Raw genomic sequence first — 12,917 nt, 5'->3', positions numbered from 1 at the left:
AAAAATAATGTTTACAAGGTACTTTTTTTCTTTTTAGAGCAGATCTTAGCCAGAACCTATATTTACATAAATGTAGCACAAGTTGGTTAAAGCAGTTTCTTCAGTATGAGAATATAAAAATGTGAATGTTGAAAAAACAAGTGGGATTTAATTGATACTGTACCCCCTTTTTGTTTTAAAACGTGGCAAAAAACACACACACACACATTCTAAGCCAAAGTAATACTTTGTGTCCACAGTGGTTTAATAAGAAAAAGCCCACATAATAAACAGTTTATACCTGCAACATTTCCCATGTTTTTATACATAACAGCCGTGTTGGAAAGTGAACAGTGGACCATTCTGAGGTGTGATATCTTTGTAACTGTAGATCAGATTTCCTGAGTTCCCAGTCATTAAAACAATAAGAGCACCTTATGAAGTAAATATTCCAACTGTGACAGTTGTAGGTTGCCAAGCATGCTTTGGTTTAGTTTTTAATTTGACTCCCAAGTTCATTGAATATAATAAAAGTTGCAGGTATAAACAATCTGTTAACACTTTGGCTGGTTTGGTTTCCAAGACACGTTGAATGCTCCAAGCAACCTCCAACTTTTCCTGACATTATAGGTTGTTCCTGTTAATTTTTTTTTTTTTTTTACAAAGAATTTGGAAAATACATAATTTGATTTCAAACTGAACCCATATTAATGTCAGCCCAATAAAAGAGAAGTAATAAAAGTACCCAAACATGCATACATACAAACATTTTAAATAAATTAACCAATGCAAAGTACAAATATACCACTTCATTGTGTTGGTCAAAACATAGCTACAATGACTTGCATATATTATATATATATATATATATACATATATATACACTTGACTTTAAATATTAAACTTCATGCATACCCATTCATATTGAGTTCATACTTTCAAATGCTCACTATTCCAAACAAAATGCTTAAAAGTAAGTAAAACAAATATTACCCCCACTTCCACTCGCCCTCTTATAAATATATATATAAATGCATACTATGTACAACTCAAATAAGTTAAACTGTAAGACTTCTTTTTTTTTTTCAATGTGGCTTTAAGATATTCCTCATACAACTTTATTTAGGAGACAGGACTGAACTACCATCACGTGGTGAAAAATACTAAAGTCCAGTTTGAAGCTATTATAGGTATTCCGTAGCAATACTTACTAAGATGGTTAAAGTGTTAATTTAAATATACAATCTTTTAAAAATGAAAATCACAAAGTGCTTCACAAAGACAGGGCATAATAATTCAAACGTAATTAATATGATTAACAGAGTCAATCACAGTCAAATACAAACTAAGCTGCTGAGGAACTCCAGTCCAGTAGGGGGCCTCTCGGCACAATATAAATTAAGGATTAGTTTAAATCTCATAATAGGTTTAGAAAAAGAGTTTAAAATAAAATAAAAAGTTCAAAAGAAATTAGTCTGCATAAATATGCTGCAAGTCAGACATGAATGAAAGACAAAATGACCAACAGAAATAACATTGTTATTTCTGTTGGTCATTTTGTAATAGAAGTAATTTAATTACTTCTATCTTTTAAATAAATAATGTAACCTGTAATGAGGCCTAAAGTCAGGTTCTACTTAAGGCGTTGTGCAACTTTGAGTAAAATAATAAGTAAAAAAAAAAACACACACATTTTATGTTTAGATAACAGCCTCTGGGTTTGTGTGACGTGGATAAGCATCTTTGTTCACAGTACAAAGATTTGATTCATTGGATCCATTTTCCTAATTTGTTTATGTTTAAACCTTATTCAGGAAACACTGGTAGCAGAGTCAGGCCACATGCTCGAAGTCTCTTACTTCGGTCGGATGAAGACCCAGCCCTGATTCTCTGAGGTGGATCTGCATTTAGACAAAATTACGTTGCCACCGACGACTGTCAAACACTTGTCTGATAAAGGGTTCTTCATTTGGTTTTTCTGCCAAAACAGTAAAAAATGTAGAATGTCATTTTGAATATTTAAGAAGCGCACAACTGAGCAGCAAGAATGAGGAAATAGAAATCTTTCTTCTTCCCTTTGCAACAAAGCCAGTGTTGTAACAGCAAAAGGTTAAGATGATGTGGAAATACATTAATTCACCTTTGTGAAGATCCAGATTTGCTCTTGTGCCGCTTTTCCCTTCGAGTCGCACCGCTCAAGAAAAACCAAAGCCATTTCAGAGTTGGCATGCAAGCAAAACTGATTGCTAGCACTGAGTCGAATTTCACTCTTGGAGGTATACTCAAAATACTAGAAATGAAAAACGCATAACATTTAGATGAAGAAAATAATCACTTTCATTATTAATGTTTTTAAACTGCTTTATGAGGTTATTTATAGATCCAAACAAAAACAACTGTGAAAAAATCTGTCCCATAATCTTTATATGTAAATTATTAGTTATATAATTTTGGTTGAGGAGCCAGAGCGTTGCATACGACTCTGAAGTCGCAGGTTGCAGATGTCTGGTCTAAATTAAACCCATGTCTATATTCGGGTCAGAAATTAAAAAGTTCAAAAAACAACTGAAAACATGACAATCAAGAAAGGATAAGGACCTATGTGAGCCATCATTTTCATTCATGAGGATGGTAGGAGGTAAATAGTCTCCAAAAACTGTTAGACAACTGCAGCAACACTAGTAGCTCAGGGTCACCAAGTCTTCATGATTATAATTGGATGACGTCTCCAGGCATTTTCTGACCCACCATCACAAATGCAAATACGTGAAGTTTGCTAAATGCTGCTAAAGCAAAGCAACCATGTGCTTTGGTCAATCAAGGCATGATATATGGCAAAGCACCTCAAGTGCCTTGATAAAACATGGAGAGCTTTTGATGTTTTGGGGCTGATTCGATTTGATAGGCCCTTGTTGGAGTGACTGTCACCATGAACTCTTTGAAATACTAAATACCTTTAACAAAGAACCCATTGTCCTCTGTCAGTAAACTACAAATAGGTTGTTATTGGGTCTTTCAACAAAATAATGATCTGAAGACCAAATCAGCACAGGTTACTCAGTGAATCAGCCTTCCTCCATGTCCGACTCAGTATCAGGCCAGACCTAAATCCTGGAGAAAACGTATAGCTGAAGGGAAGAATATAACAGAGGACGGTTGATAATCTGGGACATCGTTCAAATATCCCTCTTTAGGTATGTTCCAGCCTTATGAAATGTCATTTTGAATTTTTCAACGTGAGACTTTGCTACTGCAATGAAAGCTTGGTTTATTTATGGCATTTTAAATATCTGCATAAGAACTAGCCTTGTTTAAAACACTGATGCCAAATGGAAGAAGGAGGTGGTTGCATGTTGAATCTAAACTAACTTGATGGTTGATAAAGTAGGAAATCAATTTACAGGACAAACATTATAATTTCATACAATAAAAGGGCAGAATAGTTTGCATTAGATTACTATTCCCCCAGTAACTTTCATATATCATCCTCAGGTGCTGTCCACTATCAATAATAAACCAACAGAAAGTAATGAAAATGTCTGTCTAGTTATATTATTAAAAGTATATAAGAAGTACATGAGCACTATTTTATTATTGTTTGGCATCGCTTTTCACAAAACCTTGATTCGTAGTTTTCAATTTGAAATTGCATTTACTGTAGCTACGGACAAAAACAATGGTCCCACAAAATGCAAAAACAAACTTGACTCCATTGATAAACTCCAAAGAGCTCAAAATAGATTTTAAAAATAATTATAATGTGGGATCTTGCCTTAGAAAGGCTAATTTGACCAAAGGTGCAATACCTGCGCTTCGCCTCGGTTGTTACATTTGAAGATTTGGCCCTCTTTCCAGCGGTTTTTGACTTTTCCCACATCCAGCCGGCAGCCGTAACCAGTGTTGTTTAACTTCATTATAATGAACAACAAAATGATGAACTGTGAGGTTTGTGAATCTGAATACCTTACTTGACAACATTTTAACAATGCAGTCAAATATTTTTGTAAAACACAAATGGCTGGAAGACAAAGTAGGTACCTGTCCATAGATGATGGGCCTGATTTCAGGGACATACGCCTCTGGGTAAATATTGTTCAGGTACCAAGAAAAGTTCTTGCAGTTAAGTTTTTCTCTGAGTTTACGGCGTTCAGAAACATCGCCGTATGAATCCTGGAAAGTAAATGAAAACATATACACAGCAAGGTTATGTGAATAATGGCAATAATAAAATGCTTAATTTCAAGATATTATTTATTCTTACTGTTCGAAAAATGGAGACAGCCCTTCTGTTTGCGCGATAGAAGATCCACTTGTAGTCATCCATCCAGACCTCAGCCAGACGAACCAAGTTGCGGAGGATGATTGTGCTTCCATTTGGAAACCTGTGAGGGCTCTTCTTGCGGAAAATGTGGCCGACAACAGAACAAGGAATGATCTCTAATAGGCCTCCACACTGCCAAACCTGCAGCATAAAAAACCCCGGCAACTTTAACTAAAAACCTTTCAAGGCATGTGGTGCCTTGCAAAAGTATTCATGACGCTTGAACTATTTCACATCATAAATCTTAATGTTATTTGTTAAAATGTAATTTTGAATTAATGAGTTACAAGGTCAAGTATTTCTGAATTTGAATTAATGTGACAGAGGAAAGTTAGTATAATCCTCAAGTGGAAGGAAAAGAGGTGCATTGTTTTTAAAAAAAATATTTACCCATAAAAGCTGCAGTACAACTTTTATAAAAATGTGTTTTTTACATATTTGTTAAAAATGTCATTATGTCTTGACAGTATAATACAAGTCAGATAATCTGTGAAAAAAATGAGCCCCTCTGACTCCTCTCTGTGGTTCTACAGCCATCTGCAGAAATGCACAGCTGTCAAAAACAACCTATCAGAGCCAGCAGGAGGGTCCTTTCACTTAACCAATATGCAATACTTGTGCTAATCTGTAGAATATAGAACAATGTTAACAAGCTTAAATAGTATGAATATGTTTGCACTGCATTTCATGTACATTTCTTACCCTGAAAGACATTTCTAGATTCTCCCCTCCCCAGAACTCCATCTGGTCATCATAGGATCCAATTTGCTCAAAGTAGGATTTCAAAATAGAGAACAGGCCACCAGCGAAGGTAGGCGTTCTATAAAATTTGAAAAAGCAGCAATGTCACAGTATATTTACTTAAGATTCAAAAACAAACTTAATCTATTGAGAAATTTCATTGTATGAGCAGAGTTCTTTTTCACTTAGAAAATAATTAAATTCAGTTTGGCAGTGTTCACACTGCAGACTGAAGTGACCCAATTCCGATTTTTTTTTTTTGACGTAATTCGACCCATATCTGTCCTTTCATGGCAGCCTGAAGAACACAGGACGGATTTTTTTCGAATACGATCCGGGCCACTTGGGTATCCGATTTAAATGTGACTGACCTAACGGCCAGGTCGCGTTCATCCGACTATTCTGATAGGCGCAAGCGGAAAAAAAAACAACCATGGCGGACTATAATATGAATTATATATTCAGATTATAATATGAATATATTTAGCACTTTAACAAGAGCCAGCAGGCTCCGGTCGGACGGCAACTTCAAAATCTTAAGATATGCTCCACCATAGACACAATATAAGAATAGACGCCTCATGGACCGCTCTCGCCTATTGTCGCTGACGAGATTTAGGGCGGCCATCTTGAAGCAGTACACTACTCCACTCAGCTTTATGTGTTTAGCAAGCACAATGACGTATCAGCGCATTTAATCGGTCATAACACACTTTTTTGTTACTGGAAACCATATTCAAACATCTATCAAAGCAACATTTATAAACAATTGTATTGTTTAAGTATGTTGTTAATACATAGTTCAGCATATTTAAATATGCTTGGTGGCTATAACAATAGAATAGGAATGGAATATTCTGATATCGATGTATGAAGAGCATATTACAAAGCACACAGCCGTTCATAATTTATTTAATAAATTATTTAGTAATATCAATACATTTATATAACTATACAAACACAAATGATGATTAATAATGACACAAATAATGATTAATACTGAATAATATATATTGGATACATGTTTATATGTATGTATGTATGTACATTTACCAACTTTGTAAACTTTGCTGGTGAATGTTATAACACATAATATAAGTTTTATAATATATGTTACATTGTTTCATTTCTTATATAGGCTCTTGTGTCAGATAATCTAAGCCAATGTTAGAGAATAATTAATTTTTTAGATTTACGGAATTTGAGTTAGCCTTCATAGCGGGGCTGAACCCGTATTACACCAAGCACTGTAGCTAATATTAGCTGGTATCTCGCCGGTGGACATAAATACAGCAAAGTAATATTCTAATCACAATATATACACAATAATATGTCCATCTTACTTGTGAAATGTTGTCTGTCGAGACCTCACATCCATAGTCCATCGATCCGAACAATATCCCTCAGTGCTGAGGCATCTTCTGCTGTTTTGGTTGAGCAAAGTAGGAGGGACGACCGCTCCAAGATGGCCGCCGTATTTCCTGCGCCGGAGCGGCCAATGTAGGGTCTTCTCTTATGTCTATGCTGAGCACGCTCTCTGTCATGTGTGACGTTATTGCGCCCTCTACTGCGCATGCGGGTTTGCAGTTCACACTGGAGATCACATACAGGTCGCATATATTTGGAAGTGTGGCGTGAACCACAACGGCCACGGCAAATAAATGCGATTTGACAAAAATTTGGATTTGGGTCTCTTCAGGCTGCAGTGTGAACGTAGCTTTTGTTTATATTGTGCAAATCCACTACAAATATTGTCTTACTGCACTACAAAAAAGTTGTTTTACTTTAATCACACATACATTCCTATTATTCCTGGTTATCAATCAGTACAGTATGCTCAATTAATTATTCAAAGTTTTTATCTAAGGAAACCCAACAGATCAAAAATCTGGAACTGCTGTTTTTGTTCAGTTTGTCTATGTCCCTATCAAATAAACTTGATAGGGACAAGTTTATTTGTCCCTATCAAGACAAATAAACTTGTCCCTATCAAGTTTATTTGATAGTGTGCATTTATTGTTCTTTCTCTTAAAAGGTTACAACTTGAGGAAACTTATACTTTCTTTCTTTGTATCCATTTGTAATTACCTGATAGGGTATGTCTCATTCTTTCTGCGCTTCTTCTCCTCGTCTGGAACACGTTCCCATCCAAACTTGAGTCTCCAATCAAAATTTCCTCGGCTGTAGTTTTGCAGTTCAGGCACTGGTTTGTGAAACCTCAGGCTGTGATTATCGATCGACGTGATTCTTGGGCTCACCACGGCTCTGGGCTCTTCAGCTATTCGAGCCAGAAGAGGCTCCAGCCAGCCAGGGAAACATTCACCTGTGAAATAAAAAGAAAACTGAAACATTTTTTCACTAGCTGGAAGCTATTGGCTATTATATGGAATACTGCTGCATAGAAATACTATTGCAATAACCAAACACATTGCTAAGCCAAACATTTGTCCTCTGCATGTAAAAAAACAACAAAACTACAAACTCACAGTGGGAATCTAGGAAGGTGAGGACCTCCCCCTGTGCAGCCTGAGCCCCCATCAGCCTGGCTGTGATCAGGCCTTTTCTCTCCTTCTGACGCAGGACTCGCACTATTCGCAGCCCCTGCACATATTCATCCAGTGGAGTCTTTAAGAGATCTGAAGACATAAATACAAAATTAGAGCTGAAGGATGGCAAATGTTAATAAAATCTGGCATTTTGCATGTCTTTATATTGGAGTTACATTGAAGTTCGAGGGGTTGTGATTTACTGCATATTTGCACTTTGAATACAGATAAATGTTATGAACACTTAAATTTAATACTTATTCAGATTTTTAATTGAAATGTCTAAATGTAATTAACACAATATATCACAGATTAATTTGATATTGCAAAAAGAAAAAAAGAATCTCAAATTTAAGGTAAAATACTAGTAGCTGTTGTTGCCAAAAAATTACCATATAAATACAGATTTACAGCTTCCAGTATTTTGCCTTATATTAGAGACTTTTTAAACAGTGTACTTAGTGGGTGAATGCATTGTGATAACTTTTCCCACTGAATTTTGGGGCAACACCCAGAGGCAGTTCTATCCCCCACAAGATGGCGCCCTGGGCCGTTGCCCAAGTCGCAGAAACTGCCACTGGCAACACCAGCCACATCTCGTCTAATCTCTTCTTAAAAATTTTAAAATTCAAAACATTTTTGTCTTTTTTTCTGTCTCCATTGACACATGGTGGCACAGTTGGTTCGACACAAAGAGGTCTTGGGTTCAAATGCTGGCCTGGGGTCGTCCTGCATATCCTCTGTTCTCTGAATGCTCTGGTTTCCTCTCAGTAAACCAGAGCAATACCCGAGTCAGTTTCTAAAAACTGACTCAGGTATTAGCATGTATGGACATAGTTTTCTCTCCTTACGATGGACAGGTGACATAATTGGCATCGCCTCTTATTGAAAGATTGCTGGAGACAGGCGCCAGTCTCACCCTTTCAAACTAAGCAGGTAACAACAAAGGGTGGATGGATGCTGAGTTTCCACAGTTGGAGTCTTAGGTTCACGTTCAGATGGTTGAGTTCCTGTGAAGTTTTAATCACCAGCTGCAGAAAAATACCTCAGCTGGCTGCAAAAACCTCATACAAGCTTGTAAGTGTTCCAGTAAGCAGGCCTTTCTGCAGAGGTAAACGATAAACTAGATCTTTTCTTAATTATGAAACAGACTCTTAGTTTTGTCAGCTTTGAGTCTTGATGGAAATTTTTCTTAATGAATTTTCCCCTAGAAGTACATTTATGAATACATAAAGACGGCAGCAGGATATTAAACACAAATTCCATCTTAAGCAACAAGACACTCAAGTACTTTACCGTTTGTAAAAGATTAGGTTTTAATAATAAACAGAGCATAATTTTCCAGATAACCTTTCACTTTGGACCTTATTATGGATGTGATGAGTCATGCATTTAGTCGCCATAGTGGCTATCAGCATGATAAAGACACTAATACTGTAATTAACTGTACAGTGTTAAAGCAGAACAAATGAGGACAAATTCCTTCCCCACTTCCACATTGTACACCAACTCAATGCAGAAGCAGTAAATTTCAGTTTTCATCATGTTTTGTTCTCTGAAATATGAGAGTACTTTCTGAAGAAATGATATACATCCAATGCCTTGCAAAATTATTCATGCCCCTTCAAGATCAATAATCTCCTTTCAGATTATGTGGTTAGTTAGATCTTGGTAGGTTTGCAGTTATGTTCTTTCCATTTTCAGGTCATCGATGAAAAGTGTTTAGGAAAAGCTCCACAGTTTTATTCCCAAGTTGTCTGCTGTGATCCTTGGTCTTCATTACTTTTATGTATTCATTTTATTTTTGTTTTCTTCATTCAGCTGTTTGTTCACCAAACTTCTGAAACCTTCACTGATCAACCAGATTTAAAGTGAGGTTGACTCAAACAAGTGAAATCAATTCACTCACACTGTGATTTTTGGAGGCAACAAACACTTTTAGTGAAGGGAACCATAAAAATAGAAAAAGAACCCCATAAAGTATGTATCATTTACCTTAGATTCAATAGTTATCTGCTTCTTTGGGATGGTATTTCTCATAAAATCCCAAATAAATACATATACGTTTTTGTTTCCCTCGTGAAAAAGGAAAGTTGAGGAGTTGTGAATACTTTCTCTAGGACACTATATATGTGAAAGCATTAAGATGCAACATTAACTATCAGTGATCTCACTCACCGTCTGTACTGGCGTCGTCCACCAGTAAGATCTCTGTGAGCAGAGCAGCAGGAGCCGTGTGCAGGACGCTGTAGACCGTCCTGAGCAGAGTGGACCAGGCCTCGTTGTGAAACACTATTATCACGCTGGTGGTTGGAAGGCCGGGACATCTCAAAAACTTCTGCTTCAGGCAGCTGTCAGAGCCAGACTGGAAGTTAAGAGGCAGCTTTTAAACAACGCATAGATTTATCTCTTGCCTGCAGGGTGATGTCGCCAAGAAACGATGTTCTCCTGAGATAAACTCACTCTGGAGGCCGTGTGTCCTTTCCCAGATCCCGGTGCAGAGAGATGCGATCACTGGCAAACTGGTTGAACTGGTTTTTCTTAAAACCACTTGATTCCTCTTTCTGTTCCTCAGCAGTCATAGAGCGCCACACGAATGGCTTGCCGCCTGCTCCCGGTTCCCAGCGATTTTGGTAAGGCCTCTGAAGGTGAGGCCTGAACTCCTGCTTGCTGTAAAATCCAGGAGGACATTTGTGGACAGAGGAATCTGTAAACCTGGTGGTCTGGACAGGGATGGATCCTCTGAGTTTCCCCACATTTCCCTTGGGAAGTCGAGGGGAATGTGGCGTTGTTGTGTAGTTCATGTAGACAAGCATAATAAAAGACAAACACAGAAAACTGGAGAATGCTATCTTCACTGAGCGTTTGTGTCGAAGCAAATAAAAATGCATGATATTCAGAGAGCGATGGGGACCTGAGAAGAGAAAAACAAACAAAGTGCAACATTATAGACAACAAAAAAATTATTTTAAATAGTTATTTCACCAGATCAACAGCTGCAGTCTGGAAAACCCTCTCTACGTCATGCTTGGAAAAACTAATTCCTTTATTTGAAGATATTTGACTATTCATAAAGTTATTGTTGTCTTATTTAAACAGCAATACAATGACAGAATGAGGTAACTAATTCAACAAGACAAAAATAAAACACTAAGTCCTGTCCAAGCATTGGTGTAATCATTTGTTGGAAGATCCTTCATTCATTTACAAATATAGTTTGAAAAGTAATAACTTTAGCAAACCTGTGTTTCTGAGCTAGTTAACCAACAACACTGTCTTTATTAAATGAGAAAAGTACTTACTTTTTGCTGTAATTTTTCTCTGTGTTGTCCTGTTTGCCTCCCACGTCTTACAGAGACCGACAATGAAGTGCACAGGTGCTCAGCTGGATCAGTGTGCATCAAGGACCCTTTGCAACCGCTCAGACCGGTTAAAAACATCTGACTCAGTCAAGCAGCTGCGGTGAGACTGCCAAGAAGTATGTTCTTTATTCCTGGTTTCACTTCGGCTGAGTTATTTTTAACTTCCATTTTACTTTTAAGTTGCATTTCTTGTGGGATCACATTTATCTACTTAGGAGAGGAATGAGAGTTAAGAGCACCTTCTGCAGGATTTCTCAGTAAATGTTTGTCTGAGGTAAACGGCAGAATAAAAGAAAAAACAATAATACAAACCAATCCATTGTTAACTAATCAAGCCATGATGATTTTTTCAAACTTACAAAGGTTAATCCATAAATCAAAGTGACTCCAGTGTTTGATAAGCAGGACGGAGCTCAGCCAAAAATTACTAATCATTATCATAAATTGAAAACATGTTTGTCAGATAAAAAGCCAAGTTTAATTCAAACAAAAGGGAACAACATAGTTTCTACATTTCTAATATTGTTTAAGAGGTAGTTTATCTGGAGTTTACATCTCCTTTCTGGGTTCATCTCTGCCGCTTCCTCCAACAGTCGAAAGAGAAACACAACTGAGCCATTCTGCAGATTTCATTGTGTTCATGCATGACTGTCTGTTATGTGTTTTGGTATTATGTGGGTATCTGTGTTGCTAATAACATAGAGCAGTGTTTCTCAACCCTGGTCCTCACCTCCGCCCTGTCTCTGCATATTTTAGGTATTTCCCTTCTGCCACACACCTGAATTGTATCTCTGGGTGATTAACAGGTTTCTGTAGCACTTGGTGGTCATCATGCAATCATTTGAATCAGCTGTTCTGGAATAGAGGCACATCTAAGGCATGCAGAGCAGGGAGGCGGTGAGGACCAGGGTTAGTTTTTCACTGAGTTAGAGTGACGACTTGTCCGGTCAGGGTGCACCAGTTCTCCCACCCAGTGACAGAACTGGAGTAAGTTCTTGACTCTGGCAATCTTAAACAGACTTAAACTGTAAATGTAATGTTGCAGATAATAATAATAATAATAATAATAATAATAATAATAATAATAATAGGTTGAAAGTTTGGAAGTAAAGGCTAGTAAACACAACATTTGGAAGAAACTTTATGTTTTATTGCACAGTGGCTCTCTTAAAAATCTGTATAACTTTAATGGGGTTTTAGGATGTATTTACTGCATGAGCAGGAATTCATTGATGTGCAGCACTTTCCTTAATCTACCTGTTAACAATAGAGAAGAAAGGATTAGGTTTTTAAACTAACAAGAATAGTGTAAGAGTGAAAATTGGAGTTATGAAAGCAGCACAACTGCATTACAAAAGCAAAAAAAAAAATATATATATCCTCTTGTATATTTGTCATGCAAATTAATTAATTAATTAATTAATTAATTAAGCCAGATAATGAAAAAGCAAAGTCTCGGCAAGAAAACAATATTCAATGTATTAGTATTTTAAGTGAGTCTTTTGCATATTGCAGTTAGTTATCTAGATAGATAGATAGATAGATAGATAGATAGATAGATAGATAGATAGATAGAATCTACTGTCGTTCGTCGCTTAATGAGGGCGGGGTTTGTTGCCAAGGTAACACGTAAACAAAGCTATAGTTATTTTTGAAAGCTAGGTGTTGTGAACAGGACGTCGACTGGATAAAGGATCCGTAACGCATATGGCTTTCTTCGGCTTGACCCACCTGGGTTATCAAAACCCAATCGGTGATAATATGCTCATAAATCCCCGGGGAGTCCCTCCGTCTCAAGGTGAGAGGAAGCTAGGCTAAGCCTTAGCTGCGCTGAACTCTACATTTATCATGGCTGCTGCAACCTCAGTCAAAGCAGACCTCAGCATTCAGTTAAAACGTTTTGTAATTAAGTTTTTTTTTTAAAGTGCAGAAATTTATTTAAAAGTTAAAACTAGTGTCAAACTCCAG

At 37.0% G+C, this 12,917-nt stretch overlaps 1 protein-coding gene across 1 annotated transcript; it reads right to left on the bottom strand.

Annotated features, from left to right (window-relative positions):
• Positions 1-226: 226 nt before the first annotated feature.
• LOC103147816 (polypeptide N-acetylgalactosaminyltransferase 6-like) lies at positions 227-11,667 on the bottom strand. The gene is made up of 12 exons (XM_007566344.2): positions 11,503-11,667; positions 10,890-11,055; positions 10,051-10,501; positions 9,766-9,938; positions 7,528-7,677; positions 7,130-7,364; positions 5,003-5,120; positions 4,241-4,441; positions 4,018-4,149; positions 3,786-3,887; positions 2,120-2,269; positions 227-1,957 (listed from the first exon to the last, which is right to left on the bottom strand). The coding sequence occupies exons 3-12, from the start codon at positions 10,476-10,478 to the stop codon at positions 1,835-1,837; spliced, it is 1,812 nt and encodes a 603-aa protein (XP_007566406.1). The 5' UTR covers positions 10,479-10,501; positions 10,890-11,055; positions 11,503-11,667; the 3' UTR covers positions 227-1,834.
• Positions 11,668-12,917: the final 1,250 nt, after the last annotated feature.

The sequence above is a fragment of the Poecilia formosa genome, unplaced genomic scaffold (assembly GCF_000485575.1).
Source record: "Poecilia formosa unplaced genomic scaffold, Poecilia_formosa-5.1.2 Scaffold190, whole genome shotgun sequence".
NCBI classification, from domain to species: Eukaryota; Metazoa; Chordata; class Actinopteri; order Cyprinodontiformes; family Poeciliidae; genus Poecilia; species Poecilia formosa.
Note: the sequence above shows the minus strand (reverse complement) of the source record. Positions and strands in the feature narration are given on the sequence as shown.

Bases quoted from the DNA above. Each gene is read 5' to 3' on its own strand.
- LOC103147816 (XM_007566344.2), bottom strand. From the start codon at position 10,478: ATGCATTTTTATTTGCTTCGACACAAACGCTCAGTGAAGATAGCATTC. The intron at 2,270-3,785 runs GTATTGCACCTT...TTTCATTTCTAG, and splicing joins ACAACCGAGGCGAAGCGCAG to TATTTTGAGTATACCTCCAA. The intron at 1,958-2,119 runs GTGAATTAATGT...CTGTTTTGGCAG, and splicing joins AAATCTGGATCTTCACAAAG to AAAAACCAAATGAAGAACCC.